Genomic DNA, 22,988 nt, shown 5'->3' with positions numbered 1-22,988 from the left:
CACTGCTCCAGGTGAGGTCACACTAGAGAAGAGCAGGGGAGGAGAGTATCATGACAGTATCTTGCTTCTCTTTGCTTCAGAGTTCCTTTGTTTCTCTACACTGACTTTCAAAGGTTGTATTTGATTTTGTTTCAAATATGATTTGATTTTAGTGAACAGATTGTTTTTTGTTTTTTTTTGTTTTCTCCAGCATCTCACAGAATCACAGAATGATTGATGTTGGAAGGGACCTCTGGAGGCTACCTTGCCCAAGCTTGCTCCTTAAACAGGGCCACTTGGAGCCCTGGACCATCTCCAGAATTCACCACCCCTATGGCAACCTCGGTTAGCATGTGATCATCCTCAGAGTAAAAAAGTTTTCCCTGATGTTCAGAGGAAACCTCACATGTTTCAATTTGTGCCCATTTCTTCACACCACTGGGCAGAAATGAGAAGAGCCTGAGCCCATTCTCTTTACACCCTTCCTTCAGGTCAATACGATACTCTCTTCTCCAGGTTGAATAGGGCTTCAGCCACAGCTCTCCCAGATTTTTCTACTAAAAATTGCTCTAGTCTTTCTTACAAACCTTTTCAGGACACTGTTCAGTGGTACTGGGAACATATTCCTATAAAAAACACACTTCCCATAAAATTCTATACAACCTTTTAAGGTATTTAAAATAAAAGTTAAATTTAAGATGGTTTGGGATCTTTCCCTTTCCCTTTCCCTCCCACTTTTCCCTTTTCCTTTCCTTCTAAATAAATAATGTCAGATGACTTATAATATTTTCTTGTAATATTAACTTGATCCTAAGACAGGTCAAAAGACCATGGGAGAGAGGCAGTTAAGGTTTTTCAGCTTTCAGGACATTCATATAACAAAGACATCCAGACAAGGCCCTCACTTTACAGTTACCTAGTATGTGACAGACCACAATTTCTGAGACTTTTTTACATTTAAACCTTTCAGCTGGGATTGACCTACAAAGGAAGAAGACCTGAGACGTAGTTCTGCTGCTGCTAACATAATAATAACCAGCCATTTGCAAAAGTGGTGTTGGATTAGTGTCTTCACACAGCTTGCAAGTCTACAGGGGGCTCCAAAACTCTTTGCAGGGATCTGTTTTGGATTAAATTAGTGTAATGCAATTTACATCAAAAACAATTTCTGAGCATACCCATTTTTCTTCCTATACTCAATCAGGAATGAAGGAATGAAAGAAGGGAATACAGGAAGGAAGAACAGGATGATAGTGCATTCATTGATTCATTCATCATTTCTTTTTCCATTTTTAGACTGTAAGATTATTTCATCTGCTCTCATATGAATTATAATTAATAGAATTAATAAGGTGCTTAGCCTACATTGAAAGAAAATTAATGTTATTAGCCAGAGAATAATTCTCTAAGGCATGTCACATGCAGTGACATTATAACAGTGAATGCTTTAAACATTGAATTCTGCTATACATACATCAGTATGAAAAAGCAATAGACATACATGTCCCAAAGCTTATCAAGAGGCTTTGTATTTTGGATTTTTGACGTGGATTGCAATCATAATCTTCAGCGTTAGTTTAACAAGTCACAAACATGAAATATTCAAAAAAGTATTTTATTCATGTGTCTTTTGGGCTTTTCTCCTCCTAGCATGATGATTGCCTTACGATTGAATAATTGTCCTATTTGGTACTGATTTTCAATAAATAAACAAATGAAAATGGAACTGTTTTGTATTTAGAATTTTGAGTCTGGAGTGGACTTTTCCATCTTACAAGAAAAGCTTTTGCTTTCTCTCTTGGAAATGGCACCTAAATCTTTCCGATTCCATCTGACTTCTCAAGTAAGGAAAAATATTTCAGTTGCATTCCATTGTTCAATCTTTATGTCTTTATGGCATCACTGGTACCTGGTAGTACTTCTACTTGCAACTTCTACTCCTTTTCTACTCCTTTTTTTTTATTCATCCTCAAGGGTCTTCCACAACATGACTTAGTCAGCAGAAAACACTGTAAATTTCTTTTAGAACTCAGTGAAAGTTCATGTATTTTTCCTACCAAAGGTCAAAGATTTCTGATGTTGTTCTATAATGTAGTTTTCCATACACTCATGTTTTCTTCATATGCTGTATTTTCTTTACTTAGGAAGTCTTGCAGCATAGTGTTATATCTGGGCTATGTTGTTCTTACTGCTCTTGCAAGTTACATTCATCCATGCATAAATACTAATTTTTATCAAATGAATGATAAAATCTCCATTTCTGAAAAGCTCACAGTATCCACCTTTTCATCTTTTCTAGACAATTTCTTAAGAACATTTTCTACTGCAGACTCTTCAGAGGCATTTTCAAGAACACAGTGGTTACTGACATCAGCCGTAGAGTGAATCAATCTACTTTCTCTGACATGGCTGATGCATTAAAACTGGACTTTTCAGTGGAGGTTAATGGAAATAAGTACTCCCTTCAACTGGAAAAAAAAAAAGTATATTATTCTTCCAGATTCATTTGGAAATGACAGCCCTGACTTTTCTTTTTTTCATCAGGCTAATAATGGAGGAGAAAGTAGCAGAGGAACTAAACATATTTTCTACACGCTGGAACAAATATGCCATCTCTCATCAAGAAGACCTTACAAGACACAACCAAAACTGAGACCAACTGAAAAAAAAAAAATTGTTACTTTTATACTAGCAAATGACAGTTGTGGATCTGTGGATCTGTTTCCTGATTAAGCTAGCTCTGCTGTCCCTGATGCTCGTGTAATGACCAGAAAAGGACAATACCTGAGGAATCTTGTGTATCTTCTCTAAATTTGTTCTAATTTCCTATATTATCACCATTAAACTTGAATCCCTGATTTAGCCCAAGCTTTTTAAATAGCATGCTTCTGTCCTACAGTTGGTTTATTTGACACATCTCCTAAGAACTTGTGGTCATTCTGGAAAAGAGCAGTGGTTTTCAACCTGTTACCACCTCTGCATCACTAAATAGCCTGAAACAGTAACATGTCAGCTACCCAGCTTTCCAACTTGCTGTTTAAACCCTAGAGACTCTCTCTGGAGACTTTCCTTCCTTTGCAGCAAGGAAACAGCAAAATGTAATGGCAGCAGCAAAAAAAAAAAAAAAAAAAAAAATTAGGCTGGAATAAAGTAAGTATTGCACAACAGGAAAAAAAAACCCAGGAAATCAAACACAGACAGTAAAACGAGCTGATGTCCAGTGGATTGCTACAATGTGGATGCAAACAGAAATTATAACACATGCATTCTTTAATCTAATGCAAGTACCCAATTGACCAAATGCTGGTGGCCACTGATAGACATGGTAAAGATTCAGGGTTGATAGAACTGGAATAAAACAAAACTTGCTCTCTTTTTACAAAACATGATTTACAAAAGAGTATTGTTCTGTTATCTCCTATATTGAAAACCCTTCCTAAGCATATTACAGCTTCCCACAACAGTTCTCCCTATTCCTATAAATACTGCAATAAGTACATTACAAATCACTAAGTATGCTGTGCTGCCTTTTGCCCACTCTTTCTTCAACTAGACTTCCTGATGCAAAATATGCAAAGAATACATGTTTAACTGCTCATGCTGGCATAATTTATGCATGTTTATAGCAATTTAGTCAGAAAGCTTTCTTGAAGAAAGACAATTTGCATTGACTTGTACTGAGAAGAGAACCAACTTGGGTTTTACAGGAAGGAGGACCGTAGAGTCATCTTTAGTGCCTACAGTACTGCTTTTCTACCATATGATTATCTACAAATATGAACTGTTACTTGTTTTCACAGGTGATTATCTGTGAAATCAGAGAAACACTTCTATACATCCAGATATACAGGAAGCCTGCTGAAAGATTTAAGGACCAATTCCTCTCCAGTCTCAGAGAATGGAAGGCTCTAAAAGGCAAGCTCATTTTTTTGGACTATTCTTCATAAACAGAAGTGGATCTCAGTGATTTCAGTGATTCAGAGAACTCACTGAAGTAATTAGCAAACTAGTTTTTCCAACAGTGCATATTATATACTTAATTTGAAAATATTTTGATTCTGATATCATATGGTCACTTTTTAAAATAATAGATTGTTTTATAAGGATCATTTGAATATGCAAGATGCACTCAGAAGCTCAGAGGGTTGGATTTAACTACTCAGCTTCAGAAGTCCACATCTCTGCTAAGTCCATGCTGCATAGACCACCTTCACAAAGAAGGGAATTGCTTTTGTAGGACACAATAAATTTGGCAATAAAGTAGATATTGCAAAAGCTGAGATTATTGTGCTTTCTAAATGACTGTTTCTTTTCCCTAAGTATAAAGGACAAGTATGACAGATATTCAATAGCCACAAATTGCTGGTCTCAATTTGGTGAACATGAACACAAGCCATCATGAATTCCTTCCACTGCTTTTAGAAGCACATGTAACATACCTACACTCCAGTCCATTTCCTCCACTGCATCACCATATAAACCATGCTTGCTCTTTCCTTTGAAATTTTCTGAAGCATATAGAGCAGTATGGACATGAAGATAAGACAGGAAAAGAAGAAATGGCGTATCAGTGTTCCTGGAAAACAAAGCAAAACAAAATCACAAACTCTTAGAGTATTTTATAATCTTTCAAATAAATCTTTCTTCAATAGAATTTTTTTAAAAAGGCTCCCTGTACCTCTCAAAAAAACAGACACCAAAGCAAAAAATAAAGCTGAAAAGGAATAATGTAATTGATTACAGGATAATTTTGAATAAACACACACCCAGGAAAAATGCCACTCTTTTGTGCAAAAATAAATGACAACATCTATCTTAATACTATTTGTGATATATATTGGAAAAGGACTTGTTGTTCAAAGGCAGGAATCTAGCAGTTTCTATATACAAACATCTCTCCACATTTTACAAGGATATTTTTAAAAACCTGAATACAATTTCTGTTCAAAAACATACCCTCAGCACTATATATCCATGTGAAACACAATTCCCTTCCTCACAAAGTCACATGGAAGCTGATCAGCTAAACTGTTATGGGGACCTGTGTCTTTATTCTAGACTAAGGTATATGACCAAGCCTCTTTTCTTTTAAAGCTCTGTATGTGTATGAATGTGACTCTCCATAACCTCAGTCATACCAATATAAAAGTTTTTGTTCTCAGAGTAATGAACAGTCTCCATTGTCTTCTGTCTATTTCCTAAACAGATACAAAAGAAAGAGTGCAATAAATAGACTCTGTAAATTTTGCTGTTCATATGATCTGTCAACAGGATATTTATGATCAATTCCAGCAGGCTGTGAAAGCACAGCTCAAACAAGTACTTCTGCTTATGCATTATTTATACTACTTTATTTAAAATTGTGCCATCCTAGCCAAATTTACTGCTATATGCTCTAACAGCACTTGCAGTACATTATGCATATTGTAAATATCAGCTGAACCACAAAAGCACTACCCACAAAACTTCTCTGGATCTCACCTTAAAGCACACAGCTAATTGCAGACTACTTTTAATTTTATTTATCATATTTTCCCCCACCAAACTGTGGTGGGTAATACCTGTGATTCACATCAACATCAAATGGAGACCATGTATTTCCTCAAGCAATTGGTTCATCCACCCTTTAAAGAGGGGAGCCCCAATACAGGCATGCTCATAAAAACCACTCCTTCAAAATTAACAAAAAAATCCTAACATTTAGAACTTCAAAACAAAGTTTTTTAGTACAAAATATTAATCTGATATCAATACTTTTCTCTTAAAGAAAAATAATTAAGTTTAATTTACTATATTTATGATCCACTTTCCTCTCTCCTTGGTTGGATCTGTTTTTTTCACAAGTTGTATGATTAAAGCTTTTTTTTCTACTGGCATATACAGATAAACACAGAATAAGTTTTTATCCATGTTAATCATTTGATAAGTGTGTTTCTGATGGGGATTTTTTCTTCATAAAAAAGTTCTCATTTTTTAGGAAACCCAGAGGAAAAAAAAAAGTTCTTCATGTGGAAGATTAATAAAAAATATTTTAATTATCTCACAAACATTTGTGCATAAATCCTGTATACGTTTATTAATATAAAGTACTGATTCAAAACATTTAAGACATGTTTTTCATAAAAGATACACTTCCCATGAAGTTGTTTGTTGCTATTTGAAAGGTCATATATGTGAGAACTTTTCACAATTTTAGCAACAAATAACAAGAGATCCCTGAGTCAATGAAAAAGGTTGAAAATATCACCAATTGAGGTAAAAAAAGATATATACTTAAAAGTTACTTATTTAATATACACATAAATCTAATACTGACCTTTCACTAGAGAACTTTACTTCAAGGCAGATGATTTTTGTTTTACAACTTGCATTTTTTAATTCCTAGGATTATTGTTGACTTTTTCCTTAAACACAGTTCACTGAATTGAGATTAATATACAAATTCTAGGGTAAAACACCACAAAAAATTATTTTGTACCTTAACACTGCTGGCTATATTTAGTTTTCATGCAAACTACCTTGTTCTAATGCCATAGAGACACTGCATTCTCATAACTGTCTTCTTGCTTTGCTAAAAGTATCAACAGCTTCCATTACAAATGTTATTTTTCAAGACATAATATTCAAGTTTGTTTTGTTTGTTGAATTCACAGAAAAGATCTAACTTTCATGAAGAGTCATCAAATCAATAATTGATATGGAAGGGCACTACATCATTCTCTTTTTTCCAACTAAAATTGGCAGCTTTTGATTGACAGCTTGCTGTCAGGTGGAGAAGTGTCTCACCCATTAATATCCTCTAAAAGATCAGAGGCAGCTATTTATCTCCTGCCAAAACACTTTGAGGAGAATCATGACTAAATACCTTTATTCTGACCTTGAAAATGGAATGACAATACCAGCTAGTAGGCAGGAGAGAAATTTGACAATAACAGCTTAACTCCTGAACCACTTCAAAAAACAGCTCTTTCAAAAATGTATTTCCACTATCTTTTACACAGCCCAAACACAGAGAATCTCCTTTTCAAAAAATTTGAGATTTTTCATCCTCACATGAGTCACAGTTTTTTCAATTTATCAAGTAGCTAGAGAGATTACACACATCTGACATAAGATATTCTTCAGGGTGCTTTTAATGCATCTTGAAAACATCTTAAAGCATCACATTGCTGGTGACTCGTCTGCATTGCAAAGTACCGGGTTTTTCTTTTGTATAGTGAGGTGTCTTTAAGTTACTCAAGGATTCAGCTCAGGCTTGAGCTATAAAAAACAGCTTTAAAGTGTGTGAGAGAGCAATTAAAGCTAATCTGACTTTGTGCTTCAAACCCAAGTCTTTTAACTTTTCCCCTGCAAATCTGCTTTAAATGCTTGCTGCTCTGAAAATTCCTTGGGCAATTGTGGGCTTTTCTGTGCACTTAAGTGGCACAGTTGACACATTGCAGGGAAGGAACATCACTCAGAGGTGCCTGGATAGGTTCGAGATTTCAGTCCAAGAAAATTTAATTACGTCAACAAAGCCAAGTGCAAAGGCATGCACCACAGTTATGTCAATCCCAAGCACAAATGCTGGCTGGATGAAGAATGGAATGGGAGCATTTTGGGGAAGGACTTGGGGGTGTTGGTTGACAAGAAGCTCCATATTAGCTGGCAAAATATACGCTTGCAGCCCACAAAGCCAACTGTATCCCAGGCCTCAACAAAACCAGCATGACCAGCAGGTAATCCTTGAACAATTCCAGGGATGGGGCATCTGCAACTGCTCTACCAGTTCCAGCGCTTCACCACTCTCAGAGTAATGAATTTCTTCATAATATCTCATCTAAACCTGCCTCCTTTCAGTTTAAAACTATCACCTGCCACTATCTGTCCTTATAAAAATTCCCTCTCCCTCCTTTTATAAGCCCCCTCAAGGTACTGGAAGGCCACCATGAGGTCTCTCTTGAGCCTTCTCCATGCTGAACAACTTCAGCTTTTACAGCCTGTCCTCATAGGAAAGGAGTTTCATCCCATTGATCATCTTCTTGATCCTCCTCTGGACCCACTGTAAGAGGTCCACATCTTTCTTGTGCCACACCTTGACACAGTACTCTACGTGAATCACCACTGTGTCAACACAAGCAGATAGAAACATAACATTTCCTTTCCCGTCCTTTTCCTTCTATTAAAAAATTCTTCTTATCCAGTATACCCCCAGTGGATAAATTAATTAGTGCTATTCCCCACAGATGCCTCCTCTACTTCCAGATTAGATCACCAGTAAGACAGTGCTCTTTGTGATAGCAGTGGATGAATACACTTCATTAATCTTGTTCCTGCAGGAGGAAAAGCCAAATTTTGGCTCAGTTGTACGAAAGCAGGACTGTTCTATATGCTGGATTTTGTTTTGTTCAGACTGCTAACATTGCTAAAATTCTTGTTAGTCTGAATGAATTTATGAATGGATGTTTCTGTCCTGCTGTTTTAAAATACACACCTTCAAACACAGATGTCATATTTTCAATTTTTTTCAAAATCAGAAAAAGAACTCCAGACTTCTGGGGGATAACTTATACGAACCACAAAAGGTGTTGAAAATGTAACAGAGAGAGAAGGAAAAATGTAAATATATAGAAAATCTGACTCTTTCTAGTAGATATTATAAGTAGAATTTTTTTACCACTATATCTGCATTTTTTAAATAATTTTTCTATGCCAATAGATAAGATGCTTCTACTTTTCCAATTTCATGTCTTCATTGCTTCCTTTAAATACTTAAGGTAAACAATTCACATATGTTTTTATTTCCCTTCTATACAACCTTTTCTCCCCCTCTGAAAGAAAATTTTGTAAGCATGGAGAAAAAAAAAAAAATTATCTAGTACAAACTAAACTCATAACTAAACCCTCTCATCCACAAAGCTTTGGAGTCCAGCATACAGATCCACCTCTGTTTTAGAAGTGTTCCATTGACCATTCAGTCTGTCAATCACTGCAGAACTAGTGAGGACCCCAATAATTCTTAAATTATCCAAAGATTTGGTAAAGTCCTATATGAACCCACTCCTTATTCCTATTACCTTCTTGTTCAAAAGGCATAATCAGAGGTCTGGGAGAAAACGCACAAAGATCTAGTAGAGTTGTTAGAGCTTACGAGTTACAACATTTTCTAATATATGTGCACATATACATTATATGCATACAGAGACACACAAATTCTTCACTATAATTTTTATTTAGCTGTAACTATAAGGAATTTTCTTGTAGGATTCATAAAAACACTGGATTTGAGACCTGTAACTTCAGTGCAACATGACACATGGAAAAACTCTAATGATACATGGAAAAACCCTAAACCACAGTCTGCTACAGTAGCTAACAAAGAATTAGAACAGGTGTTGCAACAGTGTTTCAAGAACTAAAATAGAATTGATAAGGAGAAAATTTACAATTTATTAACTGTTATAATATGTTGAACATTATGCATATGCAATCTATGACTGGTAAAACTAGTCAAGAGGATTCAAATTCACCTTCATCACAGTTTTTAAATATAATCATATTAGTATTTAAATACTGTTTTCAAGAAACCAGATTTCATTAGACTTTTAAAAAATATTATTATTTGTTGTGATCAGGTGTAGAAATTTCTCAGAGAGGTATTCTGTATCACAGAGTGGTATTTTTGTGTTGTTAATTTCTGATGCACCAGAAAACAGACCCTGGCATTTTGAAAAATTTGATTTTCTGTGCAGCTGGTCATTGAAAGGCATGCTGAAGATGTACGAGTGACAACCACATTGAATTTAACATGAAATAAGTAGCACCCATTTGACTTTCAAATACATTGTAATACCAAGAGAGCATTCTGTTAGGTTTACGACATGTAAACACTTCCTCTCAGGAAAAAGCAATTAGAATTAACATACACAGAGCTGACCTGCCCACTTACAATTAGGGTAAGCAACTAAACTACTACCTGTTTTCACACACCAGATCTGACACATGTAATTGCATACATTCTTCTCCAGTGCCATTTTTGGGCATTGAATTTTGTATTTGCTCTCTTTCAGTCCATTAAAGAACAAACAAAAATTGTAATATGCGCATACTAGATTAAGGAAGATAAAATACAATACCACCTTTCTAAAGATCAGACCAAAGTAAGCAAAATAGCACATAGCTGTACACTATGAAGATACTATAAGACTTTAAAAATACAAATTCTAATGATTATATAGAATCACAGGCCAAAATTGGCCATCCAGCAGTCTGAGGTAGTAGTTATGGAAGACCTCTCCTTATTTTGCTGGGAATCACAAACTCTCATTTTGTGGTCTCTGTGCCCAAACAGTCTCCTGCCACTACAGCACCCACCAGTCTTTCCCTGTGCACAGAGAACAGGTCCAGCACCTCCTCAGGTTGGCTCACTCACCAGCTATATCAGGAACTTGTCTTCCATACACTCCAAGAACCACTCACACAGTTTCCTGTCCACTGCAATGCATTTCTAGCTCTGGTAAGCTGAAGTTCCCCACATGAACAAAGGCCAGGAATTGTGAGACTTCTCCCAGCTGCTTAAAGAATATCTTGTCTTCCTCTTCATCCTGTCTGGGTGGTCCATGACATACTCCCACCTTGGTGTCTACCTTGTTGGCCTATCCCCTGATTCTTACCTTAAGCACTCAAACCCATCACTACCATCATTAAGCTCTGGATAATCAAAATATTTCTTAACATAAAGGTCTACCCCACTTCCTCTCCTTCTTTGCCTATTCCTTCTGAAGAATCTGATGCTTATACAAGTCACAAAACCGAAAATTACAGAGAAACAACTAGAAAAGAGAATGTGTGGAAGTCCATCACCTGAACTCCGAAGAAATTCTAGAGGTAATAAAGGCAATGGGCAAACAAACTTACATAGATAAAACATTGGAAAATTAATATATGTTCATATACATTGCATATAAAAGTAGCATAAAAAAAGCTTGACAGGAAATATCAGTGCTGGTGAAGATTGGAGGTTCATCGTATATTTATTGTAAAGTTATTTAACCAACTAAAAGACAGATGATATCTGATAATTTTAATTTGATGATAAAATGTGTATTCAGAAGCAGGTAAGGTGAAAGCTTGAATTTTTTAACTTCAGGATTGTTTGCTCTCAGGTACAATTGTACACAAGGATTAACAGCGTACATGACTGAGTTTGCTACTTAATGTGTCAGCTAAAGAAAAGGAGACTGTGTGACAAGTTCAGTGTTCAAACATGTGGCTAAAGGGTGAAAGAACTGGAATGACAAGAATGCTGCTAAGCACCATGACTTTCAAAATACTTGTGGCCCTTCACTTCTGCAACCTGGTTACCTCTTATTGGCCATTCACCTACAAATGGCCAAAGTCAGTGGATTAATCATAAAAGCAATGGTCTACTGGTGCTCTGGATTTAACAGGTATGAACTCTATCATGTCAGAACTAGTGTGTCAAAGCAAATATTGGTTTTGTTGCTCACACTAACACAAGGGGCAGATCAGTGAATATTAATCCAATTACTCATATCCCCAAGAGTAAGGTTTATGGTCATATACTTTGCATATATTCATTAAAGGGCACAGTTAAGATTGCTCAAATGCCCTAATTGCTTCTCAATACTTTAATATGTTTGGATATTCTCTAATATAACACTGACTATGAAGAGTCTGGGTTATAATTCTCACTGTAATTGCAGCACTCCTGTAACAAAGTTTGTTGTAAATTATGAATATGTGCTATTAACCTTGACTTCAATTTAACATCAGTGTTGTCTGAAAACTACACTGACATTTGAGGCCAAGTGCCTAAATGATGTAAAATCACTTACCTCTAGCTGGGTCAACAAAGCTATGATGACTTAGATTACACATTATTTTGCCAGCTCCAAACACTGGGGTCAAACAGCAGCACTAATCTACAGGGTAACCACTGTGCACATTACACATATTAATACAGTTAAAAGAGTTACTAGCTTTCTACCATCGATTTCCATCTTGAACTCACCTATTTTGAGGCAACCATTTTATTGTCATGGCATTGAAATTAGCGAAACATTAATAGATACCCATAACAGTATCACTACAGACACTTTATATACTTGCAAATAGTGGAAGAATATACCAACAAATAGTTCATGTACTTGAGAGTCTTTTGAAATCACCAGACGCTTGGTCACTAAGCAAGTTATCTTTTAGCAATTTTCAAATGTGTTTGTTCATGTGTTTGTAATAACAAAGTACTTCACTGTTAAATTATCTACAATGTATCTGAAAAGGCATCTTTATATCTATCCCCATCACCAAGAGGAAATAAGGATGGTTGAGTTAATTTATAAATACTTATGGAAATGTTGATTGTTGGGAACACTTACTTATTTAAGGAAATTTGTTATAAAAACCATTTTTTCAGTATAATATGTAAAAACAGCCACATCAAATATTCATAAGGATGGGAATGATAAAAAATTGCCGTATGAGATCAAGATTTTAGATAAACATTTTTTCTTGCTAACAGCTAGAAGCAGCTGCTCTGTAAGTCATTAAGTCTACAAAATTTAGCTGCAGATTCCTGGTATGTGTTTTCATCCAGCAACAACACCATTTGCATGTATTCACAGAAACTAATGCTACATACTTTAAAGAATAGTAATTCATGGGTGTTGAATAGAAATTCAGGATAATAGTAATTCTATATGTTAGAATATGATTTTATCTTGATTTAGTATTTTTAAAAATGCTACAATTTGTGTCAAAAGTGGTGGAGAAAAATACATACACATATTTTTTCCAGAAGTTAAATTGAATAAATATTTTTTTCTGTAAATATATTGATTTCTATTTTAGAATATACAAATGTATACTTTTTTGACTTAATCCCATTAAGAGCCCTTTGGTAACAATTACAAAGTAACTGACCTAGCAAAAATGAACCATGATTTAGGATGGTTTTGTAACCCAATGTTTAGGTGGCCCAATAAGATGGCTATTAAAAACACTGTTTTCAAAACACCCTTTTGTTTCACAGAATCACAGAATGGGTAAAGTTGGAAGGGACAACAGTGGGATCATCTGGCCCAACCTCCCTCAGGGTCATCCCAGAGAACATGGCCCAGGATTATGTCCAGACAGTTCTTAAATATCTCCAGTGAGGGAGACTACAAAATCCCTCTGGTTAACTGTTCCAGGGCACTGTCACCTGCACAAGAAAGAAGTTCTTCCTCATGTTCACCTGGAACTCCCTGTGCATCAGCTTTTGCACATTGCCTCTTGTCCTATTGCTTGGCACCACCAAGCAGAGCCTGGGTCTGTCCTCTTGACACCTTCCTGCAGATACTTATGTACAGTGATGAGGTTCTCTCTAAGATGTCTCCTCTTGAGGCTGAACAGGCCCAGATACCTCAGACTTTCTCATAAGAGAGATGCTCTAATCCCTTAATCAACTTTATTGCCCTCTGCTGGACCTCCTCCAGGAGCTCTGCGTCTCTCTTGTCCTCAGGATCCCAGAGCTGGATACAACTTTTCAGATGTGGCCTCAGCAGGGCTGAGCAGAGGGCAGGATCACCTCCCTGCTGGCAATGCTCTCCCTGATGCCCCCCAGGATCCCACTGGCCTCCCTGGCCCCCAGGACCCACTGCTGGCTCATGGACAGATGGCTGTCCACCAGCACCCCCAGCTCCTGCTCCACAGAGCTGTCACTCCCAGCCTGTCCGGGTGCCTGGGGTTATTCTGTCCCAGATGCAGAAGCTAGCACTCTAATTTTGGAAAATCAAATATTTTCAAAATTACGGTTATAAAAGTCATCTAAAATGCCAGTATCTTAAAAAATTAGCCATATGAATGCCTTTTAATGGATGCATCAACTCAATGATGAACATCTCCCCATTCTAGAAAAGCCGTTAATTATGACCCTGCATTGTGCTTTCACAGAATTAAGTCACACCACAAAATATTTTTCACATTTCAATTTACATGAAATTCTTAAGAATAAAACATTTCCCTTTCTATAGAGAAACTAGCTACATACCTGACAGGAGGAAACCAAACAGTCATTCCTACCAACAAGATTAATGTCATCTTTTAAAGGAAAAAACTTACAATCACATATATTACAACATATTCCCTGTGCCCACCAGCTCACTTTTTTTCCTAATTTTCAGGAGCACTGTCATCATGAGATGCCAATATTAACTTACAACACTTAGAAACCTACCTTTCAATAAACTTCATGGCTTCTTTTGTCAGTCTCTGAGTAAGGTTCTCATAGGACAGTGGCTGCTGGATAATCTGATGGTCTCTCATTAAAAAGCAGTTTAGTTGTCGAAAATGATAGAAGAAAAAAATCAAAACCACAAGTGAAATTGTGATTATTAACAAGAAGTAACCCAGTGCTTGAAAGGGTACTTTGAGAAGGCCAATGTACTGCACTACTGCCAAAGACACAAGGGCGATCCCAGCGATTTGGACTGGGATGACAAGGTCTCTCTGAACACCTTTTAAAAATACACTGCCTTGGCCAGGTTTGCAGTCTCTAAAATTGGTCACGGGAAGGCCATAAAAGTAATCAAATCCATGACTGAGAGGGTGGTGACAGAAGTCATTACTGCTTTCACAGTTCATCCCAAGATGCCACTTTCCTACAAAGAGAGAAGGGCAGGGAGTGTTTTTGTAGTTAAATCATCAAACTTACTTTTAATGTGCATTATTTAAAACATAAAGCAGTCACTATCTGGCTGATATCCCACTGCTCCCAGCTTTTACTGTGTGGATCACTATTTTCTATTGAAAGTTTCTTTGTGCCTCCATCAAAGATTTATTTTTCTTGTCTCCCTCTTCATCTCAGTTAGAAATAGATTAACATGGCTGCTGATGATGAACATTAAATTCTGAGTGGGCTAGCAGATCATTGAAGAGCAACAGAGCCCTAACAGACAGTTACCTTTGGAAATTAGGCTTAGTTGTGATAAGATAATACTGTTTTGTAGCAGCTACTGATTGAAGAGGAAGAACAAATATAGAAGTACAAAATATATTTTCTGAAGTTTTTCTGGCAAATAATTTGAATAGTTAAAAAAAAGCCAAAAGAATAATAAGAAAACAGTAACAAATAGAAAATAAATCAAGAATAGGAAAATTATTAAAGCATTTATTATTTAAATGATTGTGAAATATCTGAAATTGCCAACATCACTCAAAATACACACATATATACAAGGCTGATTATTTTGTATTTATATTTCATATATATAAATAAAAACAACAGTAACAAGTAAATTGCTGTCAAATATTCTCTCTCATAGCATTTTGTACCACTAGGAAATCACTCTAATTCTGCAATAATGTTGGACCCTGTCTGACCACTGAGCCTGATTTGCATTATACTAATACAATCTATATTCATGTTGATTATGGTAAGTATCTAGATAATTCATTCTATGACTCAGGTACAACCTCTTACCACATGCTTATGCATTGCTTAGCACAACAGACCTAACTGGTAGCTGCTATTTGAATAAAATGCATAATTATAAAAAAAATTCAAATTCAGTTAAGCTTATTGAGCTAGCTTATGGATAGAGCTAGCTATTTTTGCTCTCAGCAAGAAAACATGCTGAATATTTTAAAAAAGCATGCTGGCCTTGACAAAACAGATCACATTATATACTGCTGGGCCAAACTTTATTTATTTTTCTGAATCAAACACCTAAACATGACCAGCATAATTCAGGGATTGTGATTGCAAAAGAAATAAACAAGTACAAATCCAGTAAGTCTTCATTCCCATAACTTGCCCCAAAGAAATCTGAAATACTTATTTCAGAGAATTCAAAATATTCATGGCAGTAAATGTAAAACAGAAAAAAAAAATAGCATATACAGAATTTGTCCCCTTTTTCAAACCAAGCCAGTTTTTACACAACTGTAAGAGAGTCCTGATGCAAACAGTTCTGAACATCTCCTTCTGGGTCTCCAGAACAATGTATTCATCCTGCACTTTTTCCTTTGGCTGTAACAAATGCAGGTACTGCAGCATCAAAGATGGTGAACATGGGGATCAGTTCTGCTTTTTTAAAATTTAGCAAATTATGTGGATGTTCTTATTTCTCTTCTACTAATAACAGAACTGAGTTATAGGATGAGAATGTCATATGACTAAGTTTGTCTGTCAGCAAAGGTGGAGAAAAAGCAAAAATCTTGAATCTGAGTGCATAGTTGAGTGCAATTGTCCTCATACATATCTCGATGGTCTTAAGTTAAAAGTAATTTCTGTATATCATCAAAGCAGGTATAAAACATTTTCAGGTCTGCTTATGTGCCAGTGAAATTAAGGCCTCTACAGATTTCTCATTCCATCAGAACTTTTCCCTGTCAGATAGCCCCTCACCTGAAGTGGTATTCTGCTGGTGGTATTCTGCACTGAATGGTTCTGGTCACTACTTTGGACATGGTCCAGTAAAAATTACTGTGGTCAGTTAAAAAAACAAGCAGTACACACCATTTTACTGAAATGTAAGAAGTTATAATGGTCCTATAAAGGGCTAGGTAAGGCTGGAACTCTGATTTTCATTCCCAGCACCCAAAGATGCAGATTTTTGAAAAGAAATGCTTTAATTTTTCTCTTGTATTTGAATGAGTCTCTTAATGGAATAATTATAAATCAGATGTGTAACACAGTGAGCATGAAAGAACTGTCATCAAGTTGGATAAGTGATTTAAAGGTAGAGGCTTATAATCATGAACATAAATGCTCTTCTGGCTTAATATTTTTTTTCTTTGCTATTATATGTTAATCTCAAAGTAACTAAAGTAACTATAATTCAGCAAGAAAATATGAAAATGAAACAAAAACAAATTAAGTATACCTTCAAGGTGACTTTTTATGATATGTAGTGGATTTTTTAACTGGATCTCAACTACAATCCAGGATAGAAAAACCTAGCAATAACAAATTAGGGCAGGAGGAAATATAAGTCCTATTTTTATCTAAAGGGCTTCTTTAGCAAGTACAACGAATTGTTCAATGTCAAGACAAACTTGGGCCGCAGAAAAAGATTTGTTGAGAAGCAACTTAAGCCAAGCAAAGCAGAGATCAGGTTAGCAAGAAAAGCAGCAAAAGCCCCTGCTCAAATGATATCAGGAGCTGTGACAGAATGACACAAGTGCCATTCTCAAATGGCTGGGCAGGCAGGTTTTGATAGACCCTGCATTACTCTGAACAGGCAAGTGATGGCTGGCTGCACAATACATGTTTTGCTTCACTCCTTGTGACAATAACCCCTGCCTTGAGCTAGTGCTTGAACAGATTACTGTAATGTGATTTAGATTCTGGGGCCCTTCTGAATCTGAGAGCAATGCAAAATGCTCTCATCTCTTTGCCAAGTGATGCTTCATAGAATGGACACTTCACATAAACATCATAAGCATTTCAACAGATTCTACCAAGCTTTTGAGTGAAATTTATGCTGTTAATTGTAAATTATGAGTACTGTAATAATTTGAGACCTAGGCTCTTTTCCCTCTCCATCAGCCACAATTAAAACTTCTGCAGAACGAAAACAATGCAATGAAAGGCAAGTGGAAGTGAGAAGCAAGTCCTATTCAGCCAAGAAATTTCACTTAAAACTCCATTTTTCAAAATGCAGAATCCTAAGGACACTACAGAAATCCATGTTTCCCCTGTATTTTTCCCTCAGATAGCAGAAAAAGGAAAAATACTGTAGTGGTTTTGGTACAAAGACTGATTTTTATGTAATGATATATTTCTTTTGGAATGATTCTGCGCTTTTCAGATAAATGGCAAGATACAAGATGTGGAGCAAGATGCAAACAGAAATATTTTATGTTCTTTGGAAATATATTTATTTGAAGTACACAGCAAAATTTATAAATCTGTATGTACATATGGTATTCACACGGACAGATTTTAGGCTGTTTTATGAATAACTGTTGTACTAACTCCACTCCATACACTCAGTCAATCTTGGACACCTTACTACTGTGATTTGTCCAAACATTAAAATACTTCATTCTGAAAGAAATAAGTACCAGTTATCAATTAGTATTTTAGCACTGGAGATAAGCTACATAGGTGGATTTTAAACTTCTCTGGATGCTGGACAACGCACTGGATAGCACCAGTGAGAAAATGAACCTTTACTGTAATTGAGTATAGCAGTAGTTAAAACACTATCTATCAAATGTAAGGGGAATTTTTGCATTGTGAATAGCAATTTCCAAAAATCATCAGCATTTCTTCCAACTGGTGAAATAATATGTATTCTATGCATCTGCTTTTTTTGATAGAACTTCGTTTTGTTGCAGATCTGATTGTATGCCTTCCTGACAGATCTATTGGTTGTCACCTTCTTTATGTCACAGGGGAAAACAATGAGGTAGAAAAGTGTATACATAAAGTAGATTTAGAGATAAAATATATTTTGGGACATATCAAACAAAAGAAAGCACATATTCAGAGGAGAAAAAAACATTTAAAAAGAAACAAAAATGCACCTAGGGAAGAAAAATACTATCATCAGAGAGGAGATTCACCAAAAAAGTAGAAATGACACTACAGGCTTGAGGATCAGAAAGGCTTCAAATTGACCTTATGCCAATCCATCACTGGTGCAGGATTTGACAATTAGTTCTTTGGGAATTGCTGAATTAGATTGAACCAAGCAAAGACTCCCTGACCTAGACCAATATGATGTGATAAGAACACCAGCAAAGGCAGAAAATATGTTGGTTGTGAATCAGACTGTCTATCTAGTCTTCAAATCTACATAATTTTTCTTTCTATCATTTACATATGCTTTGTCCCTAATTTTAATGCACTTCTTGATTTTTGGAAACCTTCATTATACTCTAAGGATATGGTAATATTACATTTTATGGTCTCATAGCTATCACTCAGGCCACTTGGAAGAATTGTTCATTAAGCATCATGGAGAGAACTTCTGGAGATCTAAGTGGCAAGCTGTCATGCTGCTGTAAAAGTAGTTAAAAAAAGAACATTAACTGGGTCAGCCCCAGAAAATGAGTTGTATTACTGTGCTTGTTACAAACAGAAAAATCCTAGTCTTTAATTGAATACAGAGAAATAGAAATCAAGTCCACAAGGAATATGACAAATTATGAACAGCTTTTTTGTTCAAACTATGAACTATTTGAACTATGGTTGAAATACACGTACATTAAATACATTTCTGATAAGAATTTCTGGTTTTCTATTTTCATTCTTTCAGGAGATCATGGTATTTTATGCTTTATAAGACTGAGATATAGCTAAGTAGGATTTTTAGTTAGAACGCTGACACTGGTTTATCTACACAATACAGACATTTTCTGAACACTGGCATGAATTGTTAGCCTTGCTAAACATCCTGGGTTTTTAAACAAAAATTACTCTCAAAATTGCAAGTTTCTGTTTCATTTAAAAAACAAATTGCATGCATCCTTCATCTAAATCAATTTAGTAATATTTCAGTGTGATGTTCTCTGCACAACTATTCCCTGGCAATTTCAGTACAGAAACATATTATGTAATACAAATTGAACTTCTCAAGAATCTTCTAAAATATAAGCAGTGTGCAATAAGTCAGTGGCCAAATTAAGAAAAAAAAATTCAAAAGTCTTTAATGTTATACTTTTATGACATTAATTCCAATTCTATTTAATATTAACCTAGTATGATTCCTTTTGCCCATCACTGGATATTTATGCTGTGATCAGTTGTCTGAACTATCTTTATAATAAGAGAGGAATACATTTTTATATTAAATATCTACCAAATTATATGAAAAATTTCCTAGAAAAATCCATTTTTGTCTGATGACTTAGATGGTAACCCAGGTACAGCGTTATTTACTGTATGGGAATTTAAACACTGGTGAAAAACAAGCATAGTGCTGACTTGTACCCCTGTGATCAACCCCTCATTGTCTCTCTGATGTAACCAAAGTCCTATTTATACTGAAAACTTTTCAAGAGCTTGAATAATTTTCAGTTTGTTCATCATGTTTCCTCAGTACTGTGCAAAATGAGACTATAACTACACAAGTGAATTAGACATACTTACCTGACTAGTGTTTCACACAGAATGGGAATGTCCTCAGCTTTGTTCCAGAAAAATAAATTCATTATGCTGTGGGGCAGAAAAGCTTAATGCAGGCCCTCAAAAGCCTATACAGGAAGTTAATGTTCTTTTCATTGAAATGAAAGGAAACAGAGCTGCTCATGTCTGCAATTTTACCTATTAGAGCTGTTGCATAACCTTTCTGCTTCAGGAGTTTGGGAAAAGTTATTTCTTCAGAAGGAAGTCCCCCAGAAGAGGCAGAAAATAAGAAGACACCGACTCGTGAGAAGGCAGCCATTCCTAAATACAATAAAAATGAATGAGACCAAGATAATACAAAGAAAGAATTTCTATTCATTAATTCTGCATGCACTTTTTGCCTTAGGTGGTATCACTTAAATGACATATTACAATCAGATGCTAAGTGCTGCAAGTAGAAGATATAATCATCCATTTAGATGAGTGAGGTATTTCCTGTATTGACACCAAAAACAGACATGGAGAAAAAAAATCTGAGCTTATAACCATGGGGCCAGCCATCACATAAAGAGCTGCAGCCCCTTCTGTAGATTTTCTAAGGTATAGCAAAATTTTAAGAAGTTGAGCTTGTATAATTTATTTTTCCTATACCCAGGGAGGGAAGGAAGATGAGGACTAAGTGAGATCATTCCCAAGTTCTAGTTTGAGAATTTCCCCTGTCCTCATATGTGGTTTTCTACAAGCCTTTAAGGTTTTTTGAGAGAAGTCATACTGAAATAGGGCAGTCTTACTTCTGGGCATGTAAATATCATGAGGTCAGAAAGAGCAAGAGAGAATCTGATCCTGTAAATAGAGTGGTTTGAGCTGTCAGCATTGATGGGTGCTCCGGTGGCATGAAGACACATCATCCAATGCACACTGAAGGAGTGCACTAAAGGAGCATCAGGTACCAGCTAACAAGACAACATCTAAATAAGGCACAGTAATTTCTATATGCTAAGAGTCTGAGAAACACAAATGAGCTTACAAAGTGCACTCAGGATGAGGAACCTGAGAGCTCAGGTTCATGAAAATTAGATTACTAGGATTCCAGATGAGAGCTGGCACTGAAAATAGACAGTAAGAACAGAGAATATCTATGCAAATCTGTGCAGATGTATCTTCAGGAAGTCTAAATTATGCAACTGTGCCCAAGTTACATGACTGATATAGACAACCAGAATCCTCCCTCAGGTATCCCTTGTGGTTACATGAGAAAATGACTCGTTAGACTGGTTTATTAAAGACAGCTCAACCTACCCTTCAAATGCTGACTTCAGTTTTTCACCCCAGATAGTTTTGCTGATCAATGCTTCAGATAGCTTCAGTCATATATTTATCTATATTTTTCTTATTTATATTTTTTACATATTTCAAGCTCTTGTAACTGAAATCAGTGTAATTTCATTAAGTTATCAGAATGAAAGTACAGAAGCATTCTATTTATTTTCATCATTACCTTTCTCTGAGCTTGTGTCTCATCCAATACAACATTTTGGAATCGTTTTCTTTAGCTCTATTATCAGGAGATTTATATTTCTAACATTTTTTCCACATCATGATTCTAGTGTCTTCTATAGTAAACCTTTACTAGTTCTTCACTGATATTCAGAAGCAGTCCGTATTTAGAAATTTTGTATGTTAAGTAAGACAAAGTTCAATTTTTGTACCTACATGGAAATGATTAAGTGTGTCTGAGAGCTGATCAGTGAAAAAAAAAATTAGTTCAAGCCTTAATTTTTCAGAAATAAGAACAAGTCACATAATGGAAAGTGACCTGTGACTTTACCTACAGTAAATGATAATAGCAACATATCTGTAACAGGATATAACATTTTCCTTTGCAGATGAATTTAATGGAAAATTTAGCAAGTTATATTAGCTGGCACTTTTGCAGAAGCTTGTTACTTGATTTGAGTGAACACGAACGTATCAAGTAGGCTCCAGAGTCTTGCTTTGCTTTCATTCCCAGAAGCAAGGACAGGATGTTTTATCACTAATGAACAAGTGATCTGATTAATGTATAATGATCCTTGCTAAAAATGATGTTAAGGGAATGTTAAAGTTGCATGGCTAAGCACTGAGAGGCTCAGTCCCAGCACACTAAAATAAACAAACTAGATCTTCATGGATTCAAATAGGCTTTGGATCAGGTACTTTGAAAGTAAGAAAAATTAAATGCATGTATTCACAGGATACTTAGTGCTGTGTATGGGTAGATATGGAACAAAAATAACACTTCAAACAGATGAGATATTTTTTACTCTCTTCTTCCCAGTTTTCAGGGCAACTTGAGTACTTTAATGAACTGTCCTGCCCCTACCTCCCCATTACAAAAAACACAAACTCAATAATTTGTCTTGATGCCTTGTGAAGGCTGACCTAGAACAGAGACTAGATGGAGCTAAAGTAAAGTAGGTATTTTAAAAGGCCTCAGATAGATCCACTTTGGGCAGCACAACCCATAATGGCCACAAAATGGGTAACATGGGGTCTCACATTTTTATAAGTTTTGGTCCATTAGCATATTGGAGCTAATTTACCAATTACATATTTAGCCCATGAAGTCCCATCCTTCTTGTTTTCTCTCTTTTTTCTCTCTTCAGTCCACTGTTGTTTATGCTCTTGGGCCTGAGATCTGGATTGGTTATCCTTGGGTCCCCAGCTAGAGAAGGAATTGTTTTGTCTACTATTCTGTGGAGAGAGCTTACTATCCCCTAATATGAAGTCTAGAGTTACACACTAAAGCAGAATAGAATCTGAAAAATAGAAAAGCTAAAACCTGAGGCATCAGTCTAAACAGAAAGGCTTAGCAGAAATAAAAATGTCTGAGAAGAAGTATTTACATTGGGTTCTTCCACTGAGTCTCTCTAGATGCATCTCTGTGGTGTTCAATACTTGGGCTGCCTGC

At 35.9% G+C, this 22,988-nt stretch overlaps 1 protein-coding gene across 7 annotated transcripts in view; it reads right to left on the bottom strand.

Moving 5' to 3' along the window:
- The window catches only part of STS (steroid sulfatase), a 106,517-nt gene that overhangs the window by 57,624 nt on the left and 25,905 nt on the right, over positions 1-22,988 (bottom strand). For all 7 annotated transcript variants that reach the window (XM_059493573.1, XM_059493574.1, XM_059493571.1 and 4 more), the window contains 3 exons: positions 20,237-20,359; positions 14,198-14,621; positions 4,419-4,555 (listed from right to left, as the gene is read on the bottom strand). In XM_059493573.1, the coding sequence (XP_059349556.1) occupies positions 4,419-4,555; positions 14,198-14,621; positions 20,237-20,359 (684 nt within the window). The remainder of the gene's footprint in view (positions 1-4,418; positions 4,556-14,197; positions 14,622-20,236; positions 20,360-22,988) is intronic.

This window comes from Ammospiza nelsoni, chromosome 2 (assembly GCF_027579445.1).
Source record: "Ammospiza nelsoni isolate bAmmNel1 chromosome 2, bAmmNel1.pri, whole genome shotgun sequence".
In the NCBI taxonomy this organism is placed as follows: domain Eukaryota; kingdom Metazoa; phylum Chordata; class Aves; order Passeriformes; family Passerellidae; genus Ammospiza; species Ammospiza nelsoni.
Note: the sequence above shows the minus strand (reverse complement) of the source record. Positions and strands in the feature narration are given on the sequence as shown.